The following is a 27987-nucleotide window of genomic DNA, read 5'->3' as shown; positions in this document are numbered from 1 at the left end:
GACACTAGGGGTAGGTTACAGAGAAGAGAATGGGTTACCTTTTTCTCCATTTACCCCACCTTAAGGAAACTGTCTCAGCTTCCACTTTGACACTGAAGAGCTTAAAATTAACAGCAGAGAACGACATTTTCCAGGGGGATCCCAGAGCCCCTGGCCTACAAGTATTGATGTGAATGCTCTAAGTACCAACAACACAGCAGAATCAAGAACTACCCTCCCAGCACACCACCCCAGTTGCCCCTTCCCCACTTCTGCCTGCTCCTCAGCCTCCATTTATTTTTTAATAAGTTAATTCAGACAGTTTCACCTTAAGTTTCTTTTCTCCTGTAGAGGCCCAGGGCCAGGATGCAAGTCTGAAGGAATACACTTTCCTTTTTTTTTTTTGAGGACACTTTCATATTGACATGGGCAGATGACAAGAAAACCCAGGGCAGAATGGGAGTGGCAATGGGATGGTTACAATTCCCAACACTATGGGGTAGGTGAACTAATTTCCCCTCCTTTTCCTGTGCTATTATGCCCTGCTACACAGATATTTTGATTTTTTTTTTTTTTTTTTAAAAAAATCTTCTTCTGGACAATCTTTTTTTTTTTTTTTTTTTTAAATGTTTATTCACTTCAGCACACATGAAAATATGGCAGGGAAAACTTTTAATTATGTAATCCATATACAAAAATTTAAAGTTTAATTAGCATTGACTATTTAATTATGGATTATAATAACTACTACTCCTATTTAGAAAAGTCAAAATAAATAAAAACCCAACAAACCTACAGCAGCATATATCAGAGTCTGTGCTGTATATGGTCTGCCCAATAAGTTGTTGCAGCATGCTAGGAGGATTTCTGCTGAGGAATTAATACATACATCTGTAGCAGATATAAATTCACTCTTTAAACTCCACTTGTTTTACAGTTTTTCTTTGTTTTATATAATTATTGGTTATGCTGTCATTTTTCCTTCCTTAATGTCTGAACTTCCGTTTGCTTTTAAGATGTAAGAATTGCTAGTTACTGCAGTTGCAGTCAAATTTTTTTTTTATGTAACTAGAACTGATTTTAATGCTATATTCCCAAAACAATTTCTCTGCTCCAGATGGTCCTCATTCACCTGCAATACTCCCCTGTGCATCCTTCCACTGCAAAGTAAGCTCCTTGCCAGCCAGGGCCCCCCATGCAACAACACTTCTCAAACACCCGTAAAATTTTACTGTTCCTTGGTGCTGCCGTTCCCTCCCAGGGGGCTGTATCACAGCCCATCAGCTTTACAGTAAAAGAAGAAAGTGAACAAGACACCATCAGAGCTATTTAAGCATATTCATCAGATTATTCGGTGTTGCAGAGAGTTGATAAATATAAGTGTATAACCTTCCACTCTATGATACTTAAGATGAAAATGAGGCCCAGTGGTTGTGGTTTTTTGTTGTTTGGGGTTTTTTTAAATATATTATTTGTATTCTAGCTAACAAAGCAGATTGTAAAGCTTAGAAAACTTGGTCTTCAGAGGTTAATTTACAAAGATACAAATACGTTTGTTTTGGATAAAAAGTTTCCTTTGGCAAACTTGCTTCCCAGAACAAGATGGACTTTGATAAACTAAAGCACGTCCAGTGGAAAGTCCCAGGAAGACTACAGGGCCGCAGCACACGGCATGCAAGAAGATGTCAAGGAAAGTGTTCAGTCTCAAGAAGCCAAACAGGAAAAATCATCTTGTTGTGCACAACTATCTAATATGAAAGTACAAGAGAAGATGGAGACATTATTCTTGAAGATGCACAGAGAAAGGACAAGAGGCAACAGACACAAGCTTCACCTGGGAAATTCAATTGTATATTACAAAAAAATTTGCAATCACAGTAGTCAAACATTGGAATAGGGCCCAGAGAGGTGAAGGATTTCCATCCTTGAACAAGGCCCAAAACCACTCCTGCCTTGAGCAGTGGAGCTGGACTAAGTAACCTCTCCAGAGGTCCCTTCCAACCTGTTTTCTGTGATGAAATACAAAACCTTGCTGTAAGGACCCACTGGAAGTAAGGTATTTTTAATTATAATAACCAAAATATATACACAATAATGTGTATTTTACATATACCAGGGGAAAAAAAAACATACTGCATTTCAAAATTCATTTACTGCAATTAACAGAGGCAAATAGTCAGTAGTAAGGTTAAGTCACTAATATTAAGAAAAGCCACAATTTGCATGTAAGTTGAAGCCAGAGGAAAGCTACAGAAGCTCAGTATTCAGAGACATGAATTCAAAGGATTTCATACTACCCGACTCATCTCAACTTCATTACAGGAAAATGGAGTTTGGATTGCAGGTCCGGACCTAGATTATTATCTAGCACCCATAAGCTTCAGATTCCTCTATTTACATTAACTGGTTTGAGATATTAAACTGCAAGGTCAAGGTAAGTATTTTAGTTCTCACAACTGCAGCCTAGTTTCACTAAAATTACCTTAATTACCAGACCAAATTGTTATTTTAAATTGTTCTTCATTTCAGGAGATGTGAACACTGAACTAGCTGTAACAAACTTCTAACAGTTTCAAAGTCAAAGGTTCATTTTTACTTAAAAAAACCCCACAATAAAACTCTTAACAGAGGCTTAAAAAGGTCTTTATAAAATAATTTCCATCACACTTACAATAGTAAGAAAATGATTCTGGTTGCTAGTTTTTAGTAAATATGAATTGTTTTGTGTAATCTGTATTAAAGATGGTTATAACTACAGTTCACATTTTATTTTTAAAAGGTGGACCAAGAAACGTGTCAACAAAAGCAGATTACTGCTGTTTCTCAACAAGTCCTTTTTAATAAGGACATGCTGCCTTGATAGGCAAAGCATGTTTGACAGCCAGCTAAGACAGGATAGATGAAGGAGAGAAGTAATGATTTGCATGCCAAAAAAAAAACTTCTTCAGCGATCACTTTGTACTTGGCAACTGTACAATTAAACTGCTTTTAAGATCAAAATTGTGTCATTCCATCCATCTCTTGAATGACAGTGCTGATCATCTCAAAATTTAAGTTTGCTTGAAGTGACACAAGAAGGTAGAATCTGAGCAAGTTCTGGACTGGCAGGAAAAAAGTCTGATGCTTATCTTGTCATCTGTAACTATGAAAATACTAGATGTTCTTCAAAGTGTTTTTCACCAGGTCTGTCGGAGCAACAGGTATGGCTGTGCAGAGAAAACAGAACATGTACATATGGGAAATATGAAATATATCAAGTTTTCTATTCTTGCAGTAGTACTAATAAAACGAAATATGCCAACATTCAATTTCAAGAGGACTCAAAAAGATCTAAAAATCCATACACATTTTTTATCAATTTTTTAATACAATAAGCTCCTGAAATATACTTTTTGTGGACACAAATTGGCAATTACAATTACAAACAAAAAGAGCTCACAACAACTTCGCATAGGATGTCATTCACTATACATTTTAATTAGCTACTAGATTCTTTAACTTATGGTAAGAAATTATCCTACTCTAAATAGAGATGGAAATAAAGATGTGGTAGTTTATACAGCTGAGCTTTAATATGCTGGTGCATTCTCCTCCCTCACCAGGGCCCTCTAAAAAGAGCTGTAAAAATAAGAATAATATATAGAGTGTATAGTAACTTAAACAAATCTTCTAACCAACACAGTGAAAGATACTCCTGTGAATCTAATAAAAAGAGTAAGATGCTAGTGGTGGCTATGCTTTAGTAAAGGACAAAATTCTCATTTGCAAGAGTCATTTAAAAACATCTTAGTGTTTTCAGTTTCCTTTCAACCAAGATACCAAAATAGATACAGGAAATGGAATTTCCAATTTATGTGTTAAAGTTGTCCCAAGCACTTCTTTACATTGTTTACATGAAACCCTGCATTATTGTTTCACAAAGAACAGCTTCAAGATGATCTAGAAGAGCTAAATCAAGTCACTCATACAAAATAAAAGTAGAACTCGAGAGGTTTTAATACCATTTGTACTATTTTATCAGTGATTAGAAGCAAAGAGATCGGTCGCTACTCGTCAATTTTAAGTGCAATGAATTCTTCTCATATGTAATTTTAGCTAAGATAGTTAACGCTACTGACTGACTTAGTTAAGAGTAAGTTACCAGTAGATGTCAAGAAAAACCTCCCAAGACAGAACACTACAGAAACGTACTATGCAGCAGATGCTGTGCATCAATGCTCCCCTTTTTGCTTTCAAAATTCATCCTCTGTATGATGAAGCACAGTGGCCACCTTAGTCCCTCTTCTGCTTTTAAGAACACCGTTTGGCCAGCTCCCTCCACCTTGCCAAAAGAAAACAATCAGCTAATTCAGACCAGAGATAAAACCGAACATCCAGCTCCTCCCTTAGCTTGCCTCTGCTAAATTTTTATCTGCTCCAAAACTACCACAGTCCCCAAGAAGTTAAAGGGATCTGCACTGGCCAACAGCACCATAAAGATCAACATCCCTGAGAAGAGGCAAGCAGGCTAGTAGATCCTGTCTATTTCCCTCTGCTGACAGCAGACACCATGAAATTAAACTGGACAGCAAGAGGTAGCTCTGCACATCAAAACAGGGAAGTGGTCAGGTCTCAGCATTCAAATCAATTAACATGAAAAGTATGAAGAGGGATCCCAGAGCCACCTTTGCCATTTACTCTTTCCCTTGAGCAGCCCACAAATAGAGAGGCTGTTTCTTCAGATAATCTACTTTTAGATAGGTAAATGGATGTTGCTGTCATAGGCACAGCGGGATAATCCATTACCTTCACACTGCCACCCTTCACATTTGAAGCTCTTAAAAGAAAAGAAAAAAAAGTAAAAGAAAAAACCCACATGCCAACCCTACCTGACTACTGTCTAACGCTGGGGGAGAATTCTTCTTTCCCCTACTGCAAGACTTATGCAATAATATTTTACACAGTGTATGTAGAGACATTTCTTCTCTCTCATGGAAAAGAGATCCTGGTCTTGTAGTGTGCAGCTTTCCCAAGATACCACTTGTCATTAAGTGCATCCCAGTGGGCCCTAACTGCCCTCCCATTTAAGCCTCTGGGATCTGAATCCTAGTCTCAAATACTGTTAGTCTCAAAGCAAGTGCTGAGAGAAGTTCTGAGCAATTCCTAATGGTATTACAATCACACAGACTTCCTCGACTGTGCTTTGTTGCATGACCCCCTGCCAAACCATCCTCCGACTGTGCAGTTCTCAATGAAAAATACAATTATCCCAGCATCTGCTGAAGCTAAGCAACAAACCCACTCTTAGCTTTGTGGTGATAAACTGTCACATCCCATCCCCCTCAATGAGACTAAGAATTATTTCTGTAGCAATAAGCTTCATTTGATCTCACCCTAAGTGGTCATAAAGAAATAAAAGCAGAGAAAAAAATCTGCAACTATGACTTGAGACTCTGCATAAGCCATTGTGATAACTGATACACCACTGTCAGATCTGTGCAGCCAAACAGTGCCTTCTTCCTATTATTTGGCCATGCTTTAAAAAATGCATTTGATCAGCTATGACATTTCATTTTTTAAAAAGATGCTATCAACTGACCATCAGAAGCATTCTGTTACAAAAGACTACTAAAACTGCATGGTAGTAGTTAAAGATATCTAGAATATTCCTCTGAAATGTCAAGTATTTCTTTTCATACTAGGTATTTATGTACCTTGACATTATCAGTTCTTCCGAAAATTGGAGAAATACGTCAGAAACTATCTTGCTGTATGATTCCAAAAAGGCAAGGTGCATATTTCTTCCTCCTTGCCTCTCAAAAGAGAATATAGCCTTTTCTACAACATCCAGTGATGCAAACTGGTGCAATACAGATCCTCAGTTAGGACACACACATCTTAAAATAAAAATACCTGCAAGTATATTTCAGGTCTAAGATACTCAATTATATTGTGTATTTAATTTCTTTTCAAAGTGAACCAACTTCCATGCTATATTGTTCCACTTGTTCTACTGAAATTCTTAAGCTATACAAAGATAATAAAATACTAGCATATATAGATGTCTCATTCAGTAATTTATTACTATCAATGTTTAACACCTTCTTAGGAGAGAAGCAACTTCTTCCCTGGCATACATGTGCACAGTTGGTCAACCAATACTACAATACGCACATTACAACACTGGAACACTGTTGGTGTTATTTAACCTACTGCACTGTAAATGAAGTTGCATCATATCCAATAACACCAAGTTTTCCTACACTTGAACATTCACTGAACAACTGAAACACGATAAAGAGAGATTGTATTTTTTAACATATTTGTACTGGCAATTATTATCCCATACCAAAAACTCTAACATCAGACATCTTTTGGGAATGAAGCGGGGGAAGAACTTGAAGACTTCCCCTGCATTTAAGTCTAGAAATTGTTTTTGCAATCAAAATGACACTTTGTGGCTGCCTGCTTCATAATTTAAACTTCAGAGGAAAAAGGGAAGGTAAAGACATCTAAGTTGCAGCTGAATTGAATATGAGTACATAAGTTATACTAGAACTTACAAATTCATGTTTCTATACATCAATGCTGTGACTGCTCAGGATTGATATTCATAGTCCTGTATATTTCTTTGAGAAACAGCAAGGCAGTGTCTTCAGACCCCCTATGAAGAATTTAAAAACAAACAAACAAAAAAAAAGTGTTATTTTGGTATGGTCCATGTTCTAATTCTTGTAAGCCACACTTCATCCCACTCCAGCTCTCTAAAAAGTTTGCACAACCTATTGCCCTAGTCCTTATCTTTCAGGAACATGGCCTTACCACTACCAACTTCTTTTGAGCTACAATTCTTCATCAGTTTTGGATTATTTCTGCTATCAGACCTAGCCTATGCATTTACCTTTTTCTACTGCATTTTTCCCCCACTTTGTCCTCCCTAACTTACTATGGCTGCAACTTGAAATCCCCTTCTCTATCCACTTCTTTGATGTTACTCATTTAGCTTAAATCTCCTCAAATAGTCTATCACTTTTTGTCTGCGATGGGCTCCTGAATGTATTCCACCAAGAATACATTCTACTTGTCAAGGCTTTCCTTCCTCTACTTGCTCCACTGCATCTATCAGCCCATTGTCAAAACTTGGCCTTGCCTGTTCTATCAACAATATTGTAATTCTTCTCTCCTAACTGGCTGGCACTTCCTTGTAAATAGACTATATTAAATATCCATAGTCTTCCTCTCTTCCTTACCACTAAAAAGTAAGGAAGTTCTCAAATAATTTAAAGATTAATATAATTCAAGAGCCATGTTTCCAAGTCGGTGTTTTCCCTCCCCTTTTCAAAATTAAAGCTTCAGGCTATCTCAATTTAAAGACAGATGTAATTGTCTTATTTGCCTATAAAGTGTTATTTAAACACACATAAACAATACCAATATAAAAGAGTAACAACCACTGTAAAAAATAACAAAGTTAAACAGGCAAATTTTAACAAAGTTCCAAAGCTGCAGGGGTTGTTAGATAGGGTAGCTTCCTGTGCTTTTTAAAAGAAATGACACAGGGAGACAGTAAAAGAGATTTAGATGGTCAGAACTGTGATCGTCCAAATGTGAGGAACATCATTTACAGAGCACCAGGACAGATTTAAATGTGCAAGCTAAGGGACTACAGATATTTTCCACAATTGAGCATAGAGGTATTAACCACGTTTCTTGACGGTCTCCACTATTAAACGAACAAGCAAACAAGCAAGCAGAAGGATCAACATGGAAGCTCTGTTCTCTCTAACATACAGATCATTTCATTTTAGGCTTTCCCCACCACCCCCCTCCAAAAAAAACCAAAACCAAAAACAAAACAAAAAAAACCCCAACCCCCTCATATTTGGGTCATTAACCATTGTGCTTATCTTCCTTACTTGAATGACAAAAAAAGCTATGGGTAGCAAGTTTTTAAAAACCTGGCAATGATCGGCTGCCGCCTTGTGGAAAAGAGCTCCCCGTTCCTTCAACTGTACCCACGAAACGGCACTGCCACCACTGGGTCACCAATTGCTCAGGGAGCCCTGCAAGAGCACAATGCTCAACAGTGCTGGAACACATCAGCACTGCAGCCTTCATAATCCCTTCTCCAGCAGCTACTGATCTTTAACAATACAAGTGATATTGACTTTAATATGATCCTTCGGGTAATGCTTTCAATTCCGTATTTTAATCTCTGGAAAAATGCCTGCTTCTAAAAATTATTAGCTATTGAAAATCAAAACCTTCAAAAATAGTGTAGAGCGCCGCTTGTCCAGCACCTGCTAACTCAGAACAAGAGACTAGTATTTTGCTTACTGGAAGACAAAAACAGTCACTCCCCCCCCCGGAAGAGCATTTTGCACAGCTCAGCAACTGACATCCCAGCTTGTCTTTTACATATAAAGGTGTGCTGTTGTGTTGCCAAATACAGTTTACACATCCTTTGCTCTATCATTCCACATCTTGTGTATTTTCATGTGTGCTTAATTTTATGACAGTAATAAAATGCATACAATGACATACCAAAAAACCAGAGCCAACTCATAAGGGCAAATACAATAGGTCAATAGTTACCGCTATTCCTATAAATGGAAATATATCTTTCTCCATTGGAAACATGTAAGCACTTAAAAAAAAAAAAAGTAAATCCAAATCCAGATAAGGCAATGGCGTACTGCAGCTCTGACTCCATGATGACACCAAACTCTGCTTCTTGTTCTATAAATTGTTCCGTATACGAGCAACCACTGTACACAAGTGGTAAATCATAACCATCCAAATTTACAGGAAGATCCACTGTGCCTTTTTTCTTCCTTTTATTTGTTAATCTTTGATAGCAGAGCATCAATACCCAGCAATTTCATTCCAACATGAAGAGGTAATAAAGTTTTACTACATATTGTAGTCTAATACAATTCCTTCATGAACAGTTTTATTTGAAAAACTAGTTGTCAAAATGCTCCTGGAGCTCTCTTTGTTCTGAAAACGATTGTAGCTAAAGGTGTCAAAGTTCAAGAGACCAGTATGCAATGTCTTTATTGCAAACAGGACAACAGGTTTACTTTGTGCTAACACAGAATTTTATTTTGAAATGAGATTAGCTAATAGTGACATCTAGGTGTGACACCTTGAGACTGACATTCATGGACAGTCATATATACCGTTTTCCTTAATACTTGAATCGTCTCAATTACATAACACTTGAGCATCCAGAGTATAACAAGAGTTACGCCTGTGTGGGAAGGCAATATCTTTCCAAACAAGAGGCCATTTCAGAATTAAGTGATGAGGACGTCGTATCCAACTCGACAGTCATCTTTTCCAAACATTTCAAAGATTACAAAGACCCAGAAAACTCAGGTGTCCTAAGTCATATGCATACACATCGACCACTAGAACAACTCCTATTCTGGTAGCTTTATAATTGGTTGGTCCTTTTGCAATGTTTAACTTCTCAAATCAGCAGTCGCCTGAAAAATAGACCTGTGTATATAAACCCAGTTATTTTTGTCAAAACGTACTTGAAGTGAAACACTAGGGCATGATTTTTGACAGAAATCACCTGACTTTTCATTATAAAATGCTCAAGACAGGAAACATGATTCTAGCTATTATCATACTGGTCACAGGTAAGTAACAGACAATAGGAGCAAGATAAATGGTAGGCATATCATTACCAACATTTAAAGACACACAGTTATATCAGAAAAGCAGTATTTACAGAATCACAAATATTTCTTCTTACCAGTAGCACAAATGACTCTGTAAAGCAAAAAGGTATTCATTGAAGCTTTCTATTGGTTTTTCTTGTAGAACATAATCAATACGACGTCCTCCATTTAGCATTCCAACCTTCACTAAAAAATCTTCATCTTTTGGAGGGTCTGGACTTTCTGTGATCTTTTCAGCTAAAATTAAAGAGTTTAAGATTTAAACTATTTTCAAGCAAAGCTTGCTTGAGTATAATCAAGAAATATCACCCATTTTCCCTGCTACAATTTCCAAGTGCTTGCAATAAGACAATAACAACAGCCTCAACTGACTAGCACGCCACTGCATAATTCAGAAAGGTTACTGGAACTATAGGCTTATTTCTTTCATAACAGTTTAAACAGAGTTTGTTTGAAGAATAGCTCACATAAAGTAGTAGCTGAGCAATTTTAAAAACAAACCCCACTGTTTATACATAGACAGATCCAGTCATTCCACAAGCAAATAACCTGAAATAATGTATTTTTACATCCCCCTTGCATAGAGTCAATCACTGTCCTCAATTTAAACTAGGAGGAATGTTTTGTCTTTGTAAGTATACACAGAGCCAGCATTACTAAACATCAACAGATAATTCACAAGTGGGAAGCCTGCCCTTGGTATCATTAGGGGTAATATTTATATCTGACTTAAGTTTATTTTCCTCAGCAGCATTTTTTTCTGTTAAAGCACATACTTAAATGCTTCTTAGCTTATCCCAAAAACTCAGCAGAACACTACTGAAGAGAATAAGTCTCACAAATAAATATTTATTTGTACTCATTTGCCCTGAGAAGAAAGAAAACGCAACTGATTTAGAAACCTGCCCTTCTAACAGAAAGTTGAAAGGTTATACAAACACAAGCCTAAAATATCCTTCAATAAAAGTTAACTTTTCCGTTCCTAAAAGACAAAAAAATGCAGCAATAGATCCTACACTTAACATTAATACCCCAAATGCACAGAGGCCTCCTTAATAGGGTCAGGAAAATCAATAGCAAACAGTTACTAGGATGCTCAAGTTTCTACTAATGAGATCAATAAGTTATAAGAAAAACCAACAATGTGTCCACATACCTTCTACCACTTGCTTTTCTTCTTCCTCTTTAATTTGGTTAGCTACTTTCTCCAGTTCCGCTTGTAGCTGAGTTGAAGATGTATGAGCACGTGCAAATTCATTGAGGGTCTGCCATGCGCTCTTCAAAGAGCTAATAAAACCCTGTTTCAGGTCAGATCCCATACGAGAGAGAGAGTCTTTCAACTCTAAAAATCAATCAATCAATCAATCAATCACTCACTCACCATAGTAGAAGGATTTAAAATTATAAACTAAGACTGGAATGATTAAACCCTGTTCAAAAAACATCCCAAGTATTAGGAGAAACAGGCCTGCTATGTCATGAACATGTTTCCTGCTTCTATATTCCATTTAAAAAGATTAGGTGAAATGTAATTAATACACAATTAATTTTTCATTGTATGGGTCAATGAATTAACACCTACTAGCACAGGAAACAGTCCAACAGCCTCCAAGTCCAGAAGGGTCCACAAAAATAGTTACACCAGCCAATCCCTCAACACCACCATCACCCACATTCACCCCTAACATCCTACACTAAAGGAAAATTATTATAGAGAGGCTAGTTTCAAACTCCAGCACAGCAGAAGAGACCAGAAGAGCTACCAATGTCTCTTGCAGTAGTAGTGAAAATCTGGAGAAGCGCTCCCAGACAACTCTAGCCTGTAATTCTGCTACAGGTCAGTAATTGTGTCACCAGTAACCAAGCTGCCATTCAATACTGGTGGGAAACTCTGAATGAAGGAGAGCTCTTCACAGTAACTGATGAGAACCACATGGGTCTGCTACCTCAGGGGTCATGACTATTCCATGGAACATTCAACTACATCAAAGAAAAACCAGTAAAGAGCAACAGACCATATTTTTCTCCTTCACTATACACACTTTTTGAGAGTTGTAACCTAAAACATTCCTTAACAAGTACCTCGTCTAGTCTAGGAAAGCAAACTCATTCTAACGTACCATTCTAAAGTATGAATGCTGCAGAATTTCTCCATCCAAGTGCCTGAAGACAGGCTTTCAGGAGGGCTTTGTGAACTTGTACAACAGTAATGTTGTCAACTGTACAGCAAAACTGACTTTCCTTATTAGGTATGCAAAATTTAAGTATAGCACCTTGATCTGATGTGTACTCGTGAGCAACAAAATCCAGTCCCTGCCCACCAACGGCTATGGAACCACCTTTTTCCTCAATGTTTCCAATACTGAACAGACACTGGTTAAACACTTCATGGTGGTCATTAGGGATAAGGTAAAAGAAACCAGCAAATTTAGTTTCTGTTTCACATGATCTTAGAAATTAAGGTGAACAAGTGAGGTACAGCAATTTTGAAAAGGAACTTTGTTAATTAGAAGCTCAAATCTGGAGGAATTACAATTACTACATTTGAATGCAGTTGTGAATGCCCAACTTACGGGGCTGGGAGGAATCCCCTCTGACATTTATGAAAAACATGGAGTTAGATATCCAGCAACACTGATTAGTCTCTTGAAATTTTACAATATTCTAATGCATCAAATGAGTAAATTAGGAATGAGATCCATATATGAAATAAGTTTTCTTTTTACCCAAATGAAGTCTTTTTCTGCCTTTATGATGTGGAATAAGAACTGGTTTTAAATCCATGTCTTCAATGATCATTGGTTCTAACCTGTAAGCTACTGGATCAAGCTGTTAAGAAACAACACATCGACATTTAGTTATCTTAGAAATTATTCTAATTGTCACATTTCAGTGAAAAAAAAAAAATCCCTATTTATGATTAATAGAGAACTATTTTTTAATGCTGTTCTACTTCAGTTTACAGAAACTCAGTTCATGGCCATTTAGTTTAATCATAAGATTAAGCAGGTTCATTAACTAATTAGGTCTTGCTCTCCTACAGACAGAGATTCTAAGAGAGGAAACACAACAGTGAAAGAGCAGCAAAACTTCCTTGCACTCTGATGTTCTCTACCAACATGTCACTGTTTAATTGTTAAGCGAGATGGGACAGAAGAGGACAAATGTATGCACTGCAAAACCTCTAAGGATTTCTAAATTTCCCAGAATCTAAACTGGAAACTCAGAAAAGTCCTGTAAATGGCACAAATACAAACACTTTATAAAAATCCACAAGAGTGGCTTGAAATTAATGAAAAAAGAAAAAAAAAAAAGTTCTTTAAGCTCTGAAAATGAACAGGGAAAATATTATCAAGCTAACCCATGCCTAGAATGCTAGGTATGGAACCTATAGCCAGCTCTACTTCACTTTTGCAGTAAAAGACCACAAATATTTGGAATATATATTTCACTTGGGTCATTTTTTTTAAAAAGGGCGTATTGGGAAATGTGTGTAGGGGAACAGGAGGTGTAATGCTCAGAGGCTAAAACTTAGTATTCTGCATTGTTGTCATCTGCATCAACTAAAATCAAATCTCGAAAGTACTGCTTACTCACGGGATGATAGATATTGAAGAATCCCTTGCAAGTAGGAAGCCTGTAGTTTTCATCAATCTTCTCCACGCCTCTCACAGTAAGGAACACACCAATAGGAGAACCAAGAGCAAAGAAAATATCTGGTTCAAAGTCCAAGGCACTGTAAACCACAGAAACCTACCAGACAGAAATCAGATACATAATCTCTCAGAACTGCCAGCTAGTTAATATAATGCTTAACTAGGAAGGAAAAACAAGTTGTGTATTAAATCAACCACATGCTCACAGTACTTCAGCTTCAGCTGCATTGCCCTCTTCCATACTAATACTATAGTACTAGTACATTTTAATACTATAATATTGAAATGTTTTTCTTAAAAAAAAGTTCAAAAGTACAAAAAATAAAAAAATAGATTTAAAACAGGAAGTCTTCAAGTTTTGTTTTTTAAGTTAAGTTTGAGGTAAAACTTAAATACAACAGCATAAATGGATCAATTTGGGCTACCATGTTAAATGTAACGCCACAGAACCATTCAATATTATGTCATTCACATAGTTCTGCTTCTGGAACACACCATGTTTACAGCTCACTCACTGCTGAAAGAAAAAAGGGACTGTAGTGACATCCTTGTTATAGTAAGTTTTGCTTTTCAGTAATCTAACCCACTCTCCCAGCCCTCCCTCCCGCCAAACGGTAAAGTTCTACATAAACATAACTTTTGTGCAACAATCAAGGGAAGTAGCACAAAGTCATCAACATTAAAAAAAACAAAACCAAGCAAAAGGACAGTATTGTTCCAAATGAATCATTTCAATCTATGTAGTCTCACCTGGCCAGTTCCAACTTCAAAATACTCATAGTCAATGTTCACAGAAGAAACGGATGCACCAACTGGAAGCTTCCTCTTTGAGTGCAGCTGACCAGACTCTGAAGGGGAGACAGAACTAACCGTCTCTTTTGCTTTCTGGGCATCTTCTTGAGTTTGGAGTGTGGCAGCCAGCACTGCTTTCTTTTCTGCTACTGCTTTCTTTTGTTCCTTTTGAGACAAGTTTCAAAACCAGGAAAAAAAAGTTCATTTCACAGTTGACAAAATTCCTTTAATATATCCATGATGTTAACAAGTGTGCTAAAGAATAGAAGTTACTCCACAGCAAGGAAGTCAGTTACATTTGTTTAACAACTTCTTATTTCATTCCTGAAAAATGTACTTACCTGCTTGGCTGCTCTATCTTTTACAAAATTAGCTATTTTCTTTCTTGGTCCAAGAGGTATCCCCATTTCCTTCAGGTCATCGACTGTACACATCAGCTAAAAAAAAAACCACACACATCAAAGCATACTTCATAACTTTTCTAGTAACATATATCATTTCTTATTCACAATGACTTATGAATTAGATAAGACATTTTATGAGGCTACAGAAATAAGGAAAAAATTAAAGAGACATGATACAAAGTGCCCCAAAATAATTGGGAAAAAAAACCTCAAGAAAAAAAATTCACATAACGTTTAGTCTTCATGTCAGACATTAATTATCTTACCCCTTTGCAATGCTTTCACGCCTCATGGTACACTAAACTCATTTAAAAAAACAAAACAAAACACAAAAAACCCAAACATAAGCCTCCATACCCTGGCAATCCTTATAAGTCAAATGAACATTATTTTACCAGAGACTCCATGTCAATTCGCTCCTTTTCAAATGTGCTTGCATACTCCGACAAACTAAGCATTTCCAGAGTCTTCTGCAAAGTAGGAACATCATCATCTACTTCAGGCTCACAAAAGTCATCACCAGAAGTAGTAATTGAGGAGCCCAAGGAACTGGTATCTTCAGTCACCTTAAAAACAAAACAAAAAAAAACCAGCACAGAAACAGAATCACATCATCTAACAGTGAAAAGCCAATATGCACCAAGTAAATACAAGTTTAATTACTTTCTCTTAAAAACATTATTATGTAAGCTTTGTAAATTTATGCCCATTTTTAGTAAAGCAGGATACAGTTTTTCCACTAATAATAGATCAGCAAAATACATATTTAAAAATTACTAAGAGAGGCAAAAGGTTTCTTGAGCTTTCCGACACTCAAAAATATTTCCTTTTAATCATCAAACAACTGGTCACTGTTTCTAGCCTGAACACAGATAGATTCTTTCCCTCTTACGCATCTCTCCCACCATTCAGATACTGTTAAGACCAAGTTACGTGTCCACAAGGGTCAAAGCTGATGTTCATGATCAAATCCCTTTACTGGCCTACTTGGAATTTGAGAGAGATGCAGATAGCTTGTCCTGAGAATTGACAATATTTACAAAACTGCACATTTCCATTAACATGTTAAAATGTACTATCAGAACCCACAACTGTGTTTCAGCTAATAAATTCTGAAAACTTAAGAAAAAGTTGCTGAAAGTATCAGATCTATTTGCCTGGAAAGACTAGCATGCAAGTTACCTGTTTATCATGAACAGCCACGTCTTTTACAGTCCCATTAACACCAGAGAACGGTCCAGTATTTACTGATGAAGCCAAGTCCTTCTGGTTAGACAATATGTCAAATAGAATTAAGGAACCTGGAAGCAGGAATTAAAGTTGCCTTGGGAAAAATGTCCTATTTTCTTGTCCCTAAATCCTAAGCAAGATTTATATGCAATAGTAATAGCAACGTATAGATTGATCAAAAAAGATGGTTGAATTAAAACTAAAATACCCACATATTAACTTGAACACAATCATTCTCAGCAAAGAGCAAACCTTTTTTTTTCCCCCCATTCATGTGAAATAGCTTTATATAGTTGCCATGATTAAACTGTCTTTCCTTAACCATCTTAGACTGCTTGCCAAACTGGAGGAAAAGTACCAGCCCCAACCAGTATGTCATATGTCTTTGTAACACTTACTCTATGCTCCAAAAAATTATCTTTTAGTAAGTGGGGGTTCTGAGACACAGAAGTTACCCACCTAACAAGACACCAGATAACCTGTCAACTTTTAAACACAAATTAGACACTAAGTCTTCATGAAGGAAACTAAGGGGGTGGGGGGGCAAAGGGGGAAATGCATGCATCCATGAAGTACTAACCTTCTCTCAAAGCTTTATAAACTTAGCTATTGAGAGCTGTTTGACTTTTAGTCAGCAGTATTCTGAAAGACAGCCATGCCTATCAAGTAATTTTAGCCTTATGCTTAATGAAGGTTCCATTTCCCTTAGTGTAGAAATGCTGGTTTTATCCCAAATCAATTCCTTAGATAATTACCTAAACTGTGCCCAGCCACAGAGACTCCTCCTTTGAAGTCTGGGTTGCGACTCATGAAAAGAGCATACAAACGATTCATTTCCATCCCCACTTTATCCACAATCGTCTGACAGTAGGTGGGGCTGTTGTAGAACAGTATGTCAAGGAGTGTTTCATTGGTGAAGTGGCGCAGGCGTCCAATGCTTGGCAAAGTGATTTTTTTTATGTTCCTAGTAACACAAAATCATTAGAAGCATGAATGCCTTTACAGAAATGCTGATAAGAACTTGTTAACTTTTGAAATGACAGGTAGTAGAACTGCAGTGTAAATACTACAGATATGGTCTCTACAGACATTAAAAAAAAACCCATATAGCCTTCTGGCCTTGCAGGTTCATACATTAGTGCTATCTGCTGATTGTACATAATTGAGAAAGATACGGCTCCCTTTTTTCTCTCCAGGCTGAAGGGATGTCTGAAATAATCTCTTCGCTGTTCCAACACTGCTCTCATATTAACAGGGAAGTTTTGTGAGCAGATTGGTAGAAGCGGAAGACAAAAAGAACTTGCATATAAAAACTGAAGGTGAAACTGAAGTAACAGGCAACATAATGCTCTCTTTTTGGAGAAAAAGCTTGGCATCACCATCTGCCTGCTTGGAGTTAAGACAGCTGCAATGGAATTGCTAGAGAACTGAGACTGCCTTAGTTAGTTAGCATTGCCTGGTTTGATTAACAGGCAATCAGTGCCTCTTCTGATCAATTCTTCATCAGTGAAGAATGAGGATCTTCATTCCTCATGATAAGGCAGCGTTCAAATGAGAATAAAAGACTTAAGACTCTAGGAAAGCAGTATAACTTGACTGAGCTAGAACAGTCTGGAGAACACCAGCGTGCGCTCTAAGTGGTACAGGTTGCTACCCTTGCAATTTCTACTTCCCCATCTTTGAGCAAGAGAAAACAGCTTGAAATGTCAAGCGACAGCAAAGGGATAGGCACCAAGAACTGATTTTAAAATAGACTTTAAAATGCTGTAACTCTCCTACCCAAATATAGATACTTAGTTTAAAAAAAAAAAAAAATAATAATAATCTCAGCTTAACTGCCTAATCATAATTCAGGTACTACTCTAGGACTGAACAGAGGGCTCAATGCCTTCTTCAGAAAGAGGACACTGACATCTCCTAGGGTCAGACTCAATGAGACTGCAGGAAGGTACAGGAGAGAAAACTCTCCACTCTAAATTGCACATACCTGTTGCTGGACAATACATCCCCATTCTCACCACCTCATACTTACGATCACTATCTCTACACACTCACTCATCACCACGTATCAACGCATTAGCCACTTTCATGAAAATGCAGTATTGAAAAAATGTGTGTGCATATACATATCCTGTCACTCAGTGTCATGAAAATAAACAAGAGAAAATATTCCACATGCCTTTCCAGCTTTCCCTATACTCCTCATCAAAATGTTAATTTAAAAAAATTAGCGATTCTCTTTTGTAACCCAGTCATACATTTATTCATCTAGCCTAAAGAGCATATTAACTTTTCTTTTTATCCACTTTACGAAAACTGTTAAGATGCAGCTTGTATGAAGTTCACAACATTGAACAGTATACTCACCTGTCTACAACTGTTGCATCTCCATGCAGAGAGCTATGCCAGTGAACTGGGAGGAATTCCACCCTGCTTACTTTACGTTCCTCTAAAGATTTCTTAAAGTGAGTCTGCAACAACTTCAGAGAAACAGTCCTAAAATCATCAACTGTAAAGAAGAGGAGTAATGAAAATCTGATAGTAGCAGTACTCAAGTAACACACAATTACAAATATTCTTTTCTTTTTTCCCCACTCTCCAATTTCAGACATAGTCAAAATACAAATGAAGGAAACTGCGAAGTGCAAAAATCTTTGCAAGTATTACTCCTCTAACCATAAGAAAAAATATTTTTTTTAAAAGTGGATTTTCTAGCAAGCTTCTATTTATCTCACAATGAATGCATTTTTACTCCATGACCAGACATGGCCTTCTTAATTCACTCAGTTGTGCTGGAGTGTATTTTTTTTTTAAAAAAAAAAAGCAAACAAAAAAAAACCACCCCACACAAACACCACCACACACACAAACCACACAAAGCAAACACATATACTCACACCCCAAAAAAAACCCACGCCCCACACACCCCAAAAGCCAAACCACTCTGCAAGTCTAATATTGAGGACTAATAGAAACAGTTAAAGCTGTAAGTCTGACAAAACACAGGTTCTGCTTTTGGAACATTATCAGGAAAAAGTCCTACCAGAAATTGAGCTTCTTAACATTAGAGACTTTTTTTTTTTAAAGACATACTTACCTGAATATGAGATACAGAGACCCACATTTAAACAGTTAATACAACTGCTCATTAAACAAGCAAAAACTTACCACATTCAACAATGCTTCTAAATCTCAAGTCGCATACAGGACCTATGCCATGAACCATAAATACTAGATGGTCAATTTGGGACATTTCTCCTGTAGAAAAAGAAAATAAAAAATTCAGAGTACCAATATGTACTGCAGTGGTGAAGTTTTGAGTCAAGCAATGTTAAGATATACTTGCTTTATAAAGCCTATTACATAAGATGGTTCAGGATATAACACAGCCCACAGGACTCCTTTGATTAAAAAAACCCAAAACCAGATAACCTCTTTCAAGCAGCTTACACGAAGGACCAACTTTAATCTTTAGACTCCAGGCACTAACAGTGCATTGCCACTCCACCCACTATTGTCCAACTTTTGCCCAGAACCAAACTGAGCTGACTGCTCAAGCTGCAGACTCACGTACAGTAATCACATACCATCAGGAATTTCATCATGGTCATCATCAATTCCACGTTTTACCACCCTCGGTCTTGCCTGACCATCTTGAGTGGTGCTCCCATCATCTGGTGCGGCAGAAGGTTGGAACTGAACTATGACCTGAAAAAAATACATTGTCCAATTATAAACACAAAAAAACTTATGATTCATATTGTTAGTCTGAAAGCATTGCATCGTTTAACACACTTTTTGTTTGATTGCTTTACCTTGCATCTGAGACAACTGTTTTCTTTATTTAGCACATATAAAAAATAAAAAAAAAAAAGCCTTAGAAAACCCTAGGGCTATTCCTTGTGGCAGCGACAGCTTCACTAAAATTAGATTCCGAAATAACACAGATAATTCTCATTAGCTTGAAAAGCAACCAGATGACTTAAACAAAAGTAACCACTAATTGAAGAAGCTGGCCTGCTCAGTGATTCTTAACAATTTTAGCTCCTCAAACAAGCATTATTCAAGCTCCTCTTTCCTAGACCCCAGTATCCACTCTTTCTTAGCAGATTACTGTTTATGTGAGGAAACTGAACATTACCCCTATTTACAATTACTCTATCATGAGGGGAAATGAAAAGAAAAAAAAAAAAAAGAGAAAAAGAAAAAGAAAAAAAAAAAGAGAGCAGTGCTTTTCAGGGAAGGACAACAACATTCAAAGTAGCCCAGAAATCCTAGGAAGTGGGGAATTCAGTAGCATGGCATAAGACTTACCCTGACTCGGTATAGTCTGAACTCATATTTATGACACCAAGTGATTTAAGTGCTCCTTCTCTAGGTTTTTACTGGACAGAACTCCTTAACCAGCATTAGTAACTGCTTAAAGTAGGAGCAACTGTGATCCTTTCTGGCCCTTGGCTTATTTTATTTATTTATTAATTACTGCATCTGAGAAAGTGAACAGTTAACAGCATTGGGCAATAAGGCTGAAGTCCATGTTTTAATCACATGAGAGTGTTAGCAGAGTATTTAGAATAACTTCTAAAGCTTTATTTGCTATACTTTGTCATGGCCTAAAAATAGTTGCAGTGGAAGACTTCTCATGGCTTAGATACACAAACTAATTACCTTATAGTTAGATTAATGCTCTTCTCCATGTGAAAGGTCTTAGTTTAAATTACCTTCCATTTCATACAGACTGTCTGAGGCTAAACTAATCCAAATTGCCTCCCATTAGCTGCCAGTTATGCATAGTCGAAATACTTACCATGCAAACCCTTATTCTTCCTAGGTTTCAGAAAGCATTGTCTTTTAATCACGTGACAGCATGCCGAAGCAAGCAGGAATTCAGTGTTCTATAAACTTTATCATCTTTAACGCACACATATCCAAACCAATCAACAAATACGCTTCAAGCAAGGCTAAGACTGCATTCAATTTACACTTCCACCCATCTGCTCATTCACCCCTAATGAATTTTGTGAGAACAACCAATCACCAAAATCTATTACCTTGGGATTATGCATAACAATTGTCTCCCCATTTGGGAATTCAAGTCGCCGATGCCATTGATTTGTAGTTACAGCCCTTTTATATTCTGCCTGAAACAGTAAACAAGTTACACAAAATCAGTATGCCAAACTATTTTTTGGCCTCGTGCAGCATCTGTAATATTAAGGTTATAATTTACGTAACTTTATTTATACAAAAGTGTCACGTGAAGCACTACACAAGTTGATTTTAGGTCAGAGTGGTGCAGGACCTATGCATGAGCAACGTGGCCTTCTAGCCACTCCCCTTTCCAGGATTTGCTTACTTATATTCCAGAAAGTGCGTTCTGGAAATCATTTTAATGAAACACAAAGAAGTATTTCTAAGGTCATAAATACAAAGAACGTGAAATTTATGTAAAGGTAATACTAACCTCTAGCTTATCACTAAAATCCTCAGTGTAAGGAATAAACCGGCTATCCTTGTCTCCCTTATAAAACCACATGCACCGTCTCACTTCAGAAGGCTCTTCTTCCCAGTAAACAGCTTTTCTCATTCTGTCATAGAGGTATACATCATAGCGTCCCCCATCAGTGCTCAGAACCACACTCTCAGGATCAGGCTGGACTATGACACAAAAGTCACACTTGGTTACAATATTAACACATACAATCTCTTTTCTCTCTCACCCCATCACCAATCACTCCTGTGATGAATATTAAGCTATTAAGACAGATATTTATATCATGGTTATACAAACCTTGTATAACCATGTATAGTTTCCGCTTTGTAATATCAGACAACCATTGCGTAGCTCCTAAAACACTTCTATATGCTCTGTACACAACCAAAAGAGCTTTGAACAACTCCCAAATATGAATACTTATTCCAGAGCTGACAGAGTTTAACAAAAAGGCAAACCAAGACACAGGTAACTAGGAGTTCTATGTGAAAATGCGACATCCACTAGGGATGTACATTTTAACACTGACAGCATCAAGCAACAGATAACGTAAGCGAATAAATTGTGGCACAAAATACATTTTCGAGATATGTATTAATATTACTTATTACTGCCATATCACTCTTCCATACGCGAGTGGCATTACTCTAGTATCTTCCTTCTGTTCATCTCTGAATAAGATACAATTAAGATTTTCATAACTGACCAGAATTATAGATTTCCTCTAGTTTTGCAGAATCCAGAATGCTGAATGGCATCCATATTTGCTTGTCCTCCACCTCCTTACAGTAGAACCAGTGAGGCTGAACCGGCTCATATTGGTTCTGCAGCAAAACAGGAGGTGCCTGGACCAGTGGACCTGCAGGCCTGGGAGCTCGGAGCTGTGACTGAGACTGTGGAAACTGAAAATACATACAGGTTCATCACCTCAATCTCACATAGTTTTTACAGAACTGATCTATACTTTGCTATAGAGAACACTCTGAGCCTTTATTTCTACCATTTTTCCCCCCAAGAACATTATCTTTCATTCTAAAAATGTTATAGACAAGCTGTCCACTTTGTCATGTTTTTGAAAACTTACACCTCTTTAAATTAAGAAAGGATGTGAATTTCGTTCCCACAAATACTGTTAAAAACTGTTATGGTCTATCATCTTGACTACCTAAAACCAGTAAGATTTAAAATATTCTCTTAAATTTTCAAAACTCAGGCTGAGCTTACTTCTTATGGCCACCAAATTTGACATGTAAACAAAAACGTATTCTTCTCATTATTCATTTATACATAATTACATTTTTGCATAAAGATTGTCAATTTTAACAAGTGCCCCCCTCAGCAGATTTCAAACTCTAATGTAGCCTCAGTGACGCAAGAAAAAAAACTATTTTGAAAGGGACTAGAGCCTACATAAAGCTGATCTCATACAAAATAAATTTGTACAAAGATCCCAGTTAGTACAACTAAAAGCAAGTGATGTCAGCAGTAACAACTGCTTTGGTCGATACATTTAAAAAAAAAAAAAAACAATGACGAATATACTGTACAAATATAAAATCAAGCAATCAGAAGTTCTGAAATTCTTTAATCTAAAACCCCAGATTGTTCAGGTTCTACTGTCTTTGCTATGTTTTTTGTCATTATATAATCTTTCTATTCTTTATTCACAATAGCAGCAATATAGCAATAGCTCAGGCAAAATAAAAACAATTTTTGTTGTTTTCAAGGAAAACTTGTCAGGTTATTACTAATCCATTTACATTATTTTAGTAATGTCTTTGTGATGGTAAAAAAGAATGGAGATTAACGCTTCACATCACACAAAATCCTCAACCTGGCTTCACCAGCAAAACCAGCTTGAAAAGAGATTTTTAGCCTGTATCTTGCAAATGGCTGAATGACCTCATTTACAGCAGAGGCACAAACAATGCAGCAGCACAGCTGAAATGGCAGCAAACTCAGTAACAGACAGAAAAGAGCAAGAGAACTTCACAACCTGGCTTTGTTTCTGACACCAGAGGCTCATGCAGATACAGCCTCAGGGTACACTCACTTCAAAGATCAGGAAGTTTTCCTAAAGCAACAGTTCCAGGCTAGTTCAAGTGCAAAGATTTTGCTATCAGAAACGCTTCAAGATTTTTTCGGGAGTTTTTTGGGGGAAAAGAAAAATCTTCAGAAGGTAAAATATGCAATTCAAAGAGGAAAGTGACTTAAATGGTTTTGTTCTGGTACCAGGACATCAGGAATTATTCATATACCTGTGTCAATGATCCTGGAGGTGTCTGATACATCTGGACAGGTGGTACAGAGGATGGTGGGTGAGCAGGTGCATGACTCTGTTGCAGCTGTGGCGGAGTAAGGTATGGGTTAGCTCTGCTGCTCAGGGTGGTGTGCCGATAAGGGTTATACCCCTGCTGAGATGTTCCTTGGGGAAGAGTAGATGCATTTGCAGGCGGGGGACAGCTCTGCTGAGGAGTCTGGTAAGCTGTGATTCCCACCTGTGAAGTAGGTGGTGCACTGTAAGAGGACTGTGACTTGGGAATATGCGGTGAAAAGGCATTTTGCCCATCCTGTGACCCAGACACAAGTGGAAGTGAAGTTGGAGGCCTGGAGAAGCCTGGTGCTCCAACAGGTGGTGCAACAGTTGTTAAGGGTGGCTGCCCAATACTTCCAAATGGATCACTGCTACTAGGGACTTGAGAGAAATAGTTGAAAGTCTGTGGTGGGTTGGGGCTTGCAGAAGTCTGACCCAAGAAGCTGTCCTCTTCACCAACATCTGCAGAATCATCTGCAAAAACAAAAAGATCACTAAAGATATAGTGAGAGGTTCAAACCAGTTAGTGTATGTAGTCAAAATGTTCTGTAACATTATCAGCTATTTCCAAAACTCTGTTGGCCCCCATAAAGCTAAAAGTATTACAAAGCTTACACATCCTTGATGATTAAACACACCATAAAATGAAACAAAAGATACAAAGTCTTCAAGAACATTTAAAATGGACCATAAAAGTCACTCAGTGTACACAGATAAAGCAACAAAAATTAAAAATCTGAAACGAGACCAAAATATGACTGAAGTCAGGGCCTTCCCAAGCCAACTTGGCAAAGAACCCTGCTTCCAAGGCACTAAAATCCCTTCCAATTTCCCTTATGCCTACCAAATGCAAGAGCAACCTTGGTTAATTTCCTTTCACCATGAAAACTGTTACCAAGCATGGGACTTTATGCTCTAGTTTTTAGAATTCCAAGATCAAATTCAAAAGTAGAGCTTAAGGACATTCCCAAAGAGACCAAACCTATTGGTTAAGCAATCCATTCTCACCTGCTCCTTCAGCAGTGCCCTCGCAAGGTTTCCCATTTGACTTGCAAGGTGGCCACAACTCATCACTCCAAGTCACTCGATGAGCAAGACTTACTCTGGTTGTCTCTACAAATCCTACTCTGGCACAAGAGCTAAATCTCTGGTGCTAGAAAAATAAGTCCTCATTCTGCATAATTGCAGGAGAGGGCTTTAAAAGGTGCAAGGCCATGACTGCCCTTTTGCATGGAGAAAATACATAAACCAGGTCCTGGTCAATCACAGTTTTCTGCTTTGCAGTGATCTAGGAACAAGTGGGGAGAAAAGTGGTTTGACATTATCATAGGTCTTGCAGTAAACTCAGTTAAACCTGGGATGGTCTGAGCATCACTGCCTGCTGAGGGAAGAGCACCTTGCAAGCAGCCAATGCAATCTGCAGAAGTCATAAGAGTGTTGTCATCTGCTCTGGCCATCAAATAATCCCCAGGCTGTGGGGAAGAAACCACAGAGCTATCATTGCTTCTCTGCTACGCAGTCCCCAGCCAAAGAGAGAGACCAAACATCTCTGCAGCTACAAGCAGCCAATAACAAATGTCTTTATCTGTAGCCAATATAACTGTAATATAGAGTATCAAGGGAGCACAGGGGAATCCACAGTGAAGTCTCCCTAGGAAGCTGCTGTTCTAATTAATTAATCATAAAAGAAGCAGCTGCCATGACTAAAAAGGACTATTTTAACCATCTTTTATTTAGCAGTCTTTTCAGACAGTGTCAGTTTGAGGCAAGCATCACTTGCGTTTATCAATTTCTGTTACTTTCACCTATAGCTTTTATTCCACTTTGATGAACAAAACCTATGTATGTGAACCATCATGTGAAGAATACTAAAACCATTTATAAGCAATGACCACTATGAAGTCAGGCCTATGGATTATCTCCCAACTACAAGCAGAACAGCCATTTATACTAAATAAAAGGTCCCAACTTCTAAACAATAAAATTCCTCTTCCTTTCACATTTCATAAATATTGTGGAATAGAGAGAAGCATACTGCATACCACACTGTCAGTTCCCTGCTTACCAAAATAACTGGTAGCAGAGCAGGCAATTCATCTCACCATGTCAGATCACGATAAACATGTAGCAATGTGCTGAAGAGTTTTCAAGGCCTTTACCAAATGCCTGTTCACAAAACACTATTCTCCAATTTCAACTAGGGTTCAGAGATTTAGTCTAACTGTATCTTTCCTTGCAAAATGAGGTTGACAAAAGTTCTGCCAAAACAAAAATTATACATAGAATCATAAAGGTTGGAAAAGACCTCTAAGATCATCATATATATATACACACACACACAAAGTTTTCCAACACAGTGCATTACTTTCTACTTGGCCTTTTTCTAATTTTGCAAAAACTATGTTGGAACATAAGCCCAGACTGGCAGAAAAAGAAGCACTTCATACAAATTTAAAAATTTCCTATGAGTGCACAGTTTTGACATACAAGGGCAGTATTCTTCCCATATACAAAACAGTCTTTCTTCAACAGTGACTGTGTGACAACCTCCTGTATATCCCTCCCTATATAAGGTGGTACCTTGTCATTCACAGATTGTCACCTGACAAGCACAAGTAACATTAGTCCACTTCCTCATTGGGAACACTCCTCTCTGTCTACAGTAAGTTTATTGGTTCCTTCACCCACACCTGAGCCAGAGAATGTATCTTCTATCATCAGCCTGCAAAGCACAAAACACTTATTACTCACTCTTGGAGATACAACAAATTTATGACTGCACAGAGCTTCCTAACGTTGGCTACCAGATGTCAAGCAATTCCTGAGATCAATTCTTTTTTACATTTTACACAATTTAAACTTCAAACTCAAGAGCTTGTTCCTTTCTGCTTCAAACTATGATTCAACATACAAACTGCTCTACACAGCCAGATCCCTATGACACCTGGCTGGACAAATGGTGAGTGCAATGGACCACAGAAGTAGAACATTTAATTGGGGGCTGGGGGGGCCTTACTTGGACAGACATGGAATGTGGCACAACCTCTGGCACTGAAATTCACTCCAGCTGCAAAACTATGAATCTTCATCCGATTAAATTTTAAGTGACATGGAGAGTATATGATTCATCACATCAATGAAATCACATCAGATTTTCTCCCTGGCTAGCTTCAAAGTCTTCAGGCAATTGCCACATGATAGTCATCTGTGCAAAGCTACTGGCCAGACTAGCACTTAAAAATTACTTTTTTTAAAAAATGAAAAACAATGTATATTTGCAAGAAGTAAACACTATAAGGATTGCACAATGGAAGTAGTAAATATATCAGCTACCTAGATACCTCAGGTAAGTAGGAATAATATTCTAATGCTTTTATCCCTCCCACCCAAAAAAATGTAGTCGATCTAAAAAAATGTTTCAAAGCCATACTTGGCAAACATTTTATTAAATCTACAGAGATGTGCTCCACTGATTTCCAGCTATATTAATACTTATTTTAGCTAAGATACATCAACATTGAAATCAAGTCTTGGATTTTGGAGTCAACATGTACCAATGCAGTAAAATTTAAAATATCTGATTTCTAGATGCATTTCTACTGTTTAGGGCTTTAATCTCAGACTGAACACATTTCCAGAAAAATCCATTCCTTTATCTGAAACTGTTTGAACATCAGATTTTAAGTTGCACGTGCATGTGTTTGGAACACTGTTGAGGCTTTAGAAGGAAAGGATATTAAAACCACGGTTAAATTAACAAGGAAATTCAAGGTGCCTGCTTAACATGCTATTTTCACTCGGGGAAAATAGAAGATAACATGGAAGAGGAGCTTAAAAAAAGTGAAAACACGAAGTACACCCCTGAACGGAAGTACTGACAACTTCTAATTGCCGAAACAAATCCGCTAATCAATGAACTGAAAACGATAATCATCCCCTCTCCCTAGACACGGAACTAAACACCAAGTATTAAGCACACGCAAGGAAGCGGAACATATACATCTCAAGCAGCTTGTCTTTCCTGAAGCTTTAACGCCCGACAGCTGGCAGCGACAACCAGATCAGAGAGCTCTACGGAGAGATTAGGGTCTAACCGACACGCAGCGGGCCCAGAGGCCGACCAGGCCCGCAGCACCCCTTGGCAGGCCCCGGCTCCCCCGGCCCTGCCCCGCGGGGCTCCCGCGCAAGCCCTCCGCGCCCTCCCGCTTCCCTCACAGCGGCCCCTCAGCAGCCCCCGGCCGCCCTCCATACCGGCTGCCAGGAGAGCGGGGCCCGGCGGTATAGCCGGAGCCTGGCTGACCGGGATGAAGGGCACGGTGAAGTTGAACTCGGTAGCGGAGGAAGAGAAGAGCAGGTTGGTGCCGCCACCGGTACCCCCAGGCTTCCCCGCCGCCATGGCTGCACTCCGGCCACGTCCCTTCCCCCGCGGCAGCCCGGCCCTTTCCGC

General features: G+C 38.0%; 1 protein-coding gene across 1 annotated transcript; it reads right to left on the bottom strand.

Moving 5' to 3' along the window:
• Positions 1-634: 634 nt before the first annotated feature.
• Positions 635-27951, bottom strand: SEC23IP (SEC23 interacting protein). The gene is made up of 19 exons (XM_076339128.1): positions 27792-27951; positions 23485-24014; positions 21933-22128; positions 21197-21390; positions 20784-20873; positions 19320-19440; positions 18901-18990; positions 18100-18241; positions 16488-16696; positions 15685-15803; positions 14898-15068; positions 14440-14535; positions 14057-14263; positions 13248-13403; positions 12377-12479; positions 10807-10992; positions 9725-9887; positions 6522-6622; positions 635-3185 (listed from the first exon to the last, which is right to left on the bottom strand). Exons 1-18 carry the CDS (start codon positions 27934-27936, stop codon positions 6541-6543), a joined length of 3000 nt encoding a protein of 999 aa, XP_076195243.1. The 5' UTR covers positions 27937-27951; the 3' UTR covers positions 635-3185; positions 6522-6540.
• Between the last annotated feature and the right edge of the window lie 36 nt (positions 27952-27987).

Source organism: Aptenodytes patagonicus, chromosome 5, assembly GCF_965638725.1.
Source record: "Aptenodytes patagonicus chromosome 5, bAptPat1.pri.cur, whole genome shotgun sequence".
In the NCBI taxonomy this organism is placed as follows: domain Eukaryota; kingdom Metazoa; phylum Chordata; class Aves; order Sphenisciformes; family Spheniscidae; genus Aptenodytes; species Aptenodytes patagonicus.
Note: the sequence above shows the minus strand (reverse complement) of the source record. Positions and strands in the feature narration are given on the sequence as shown.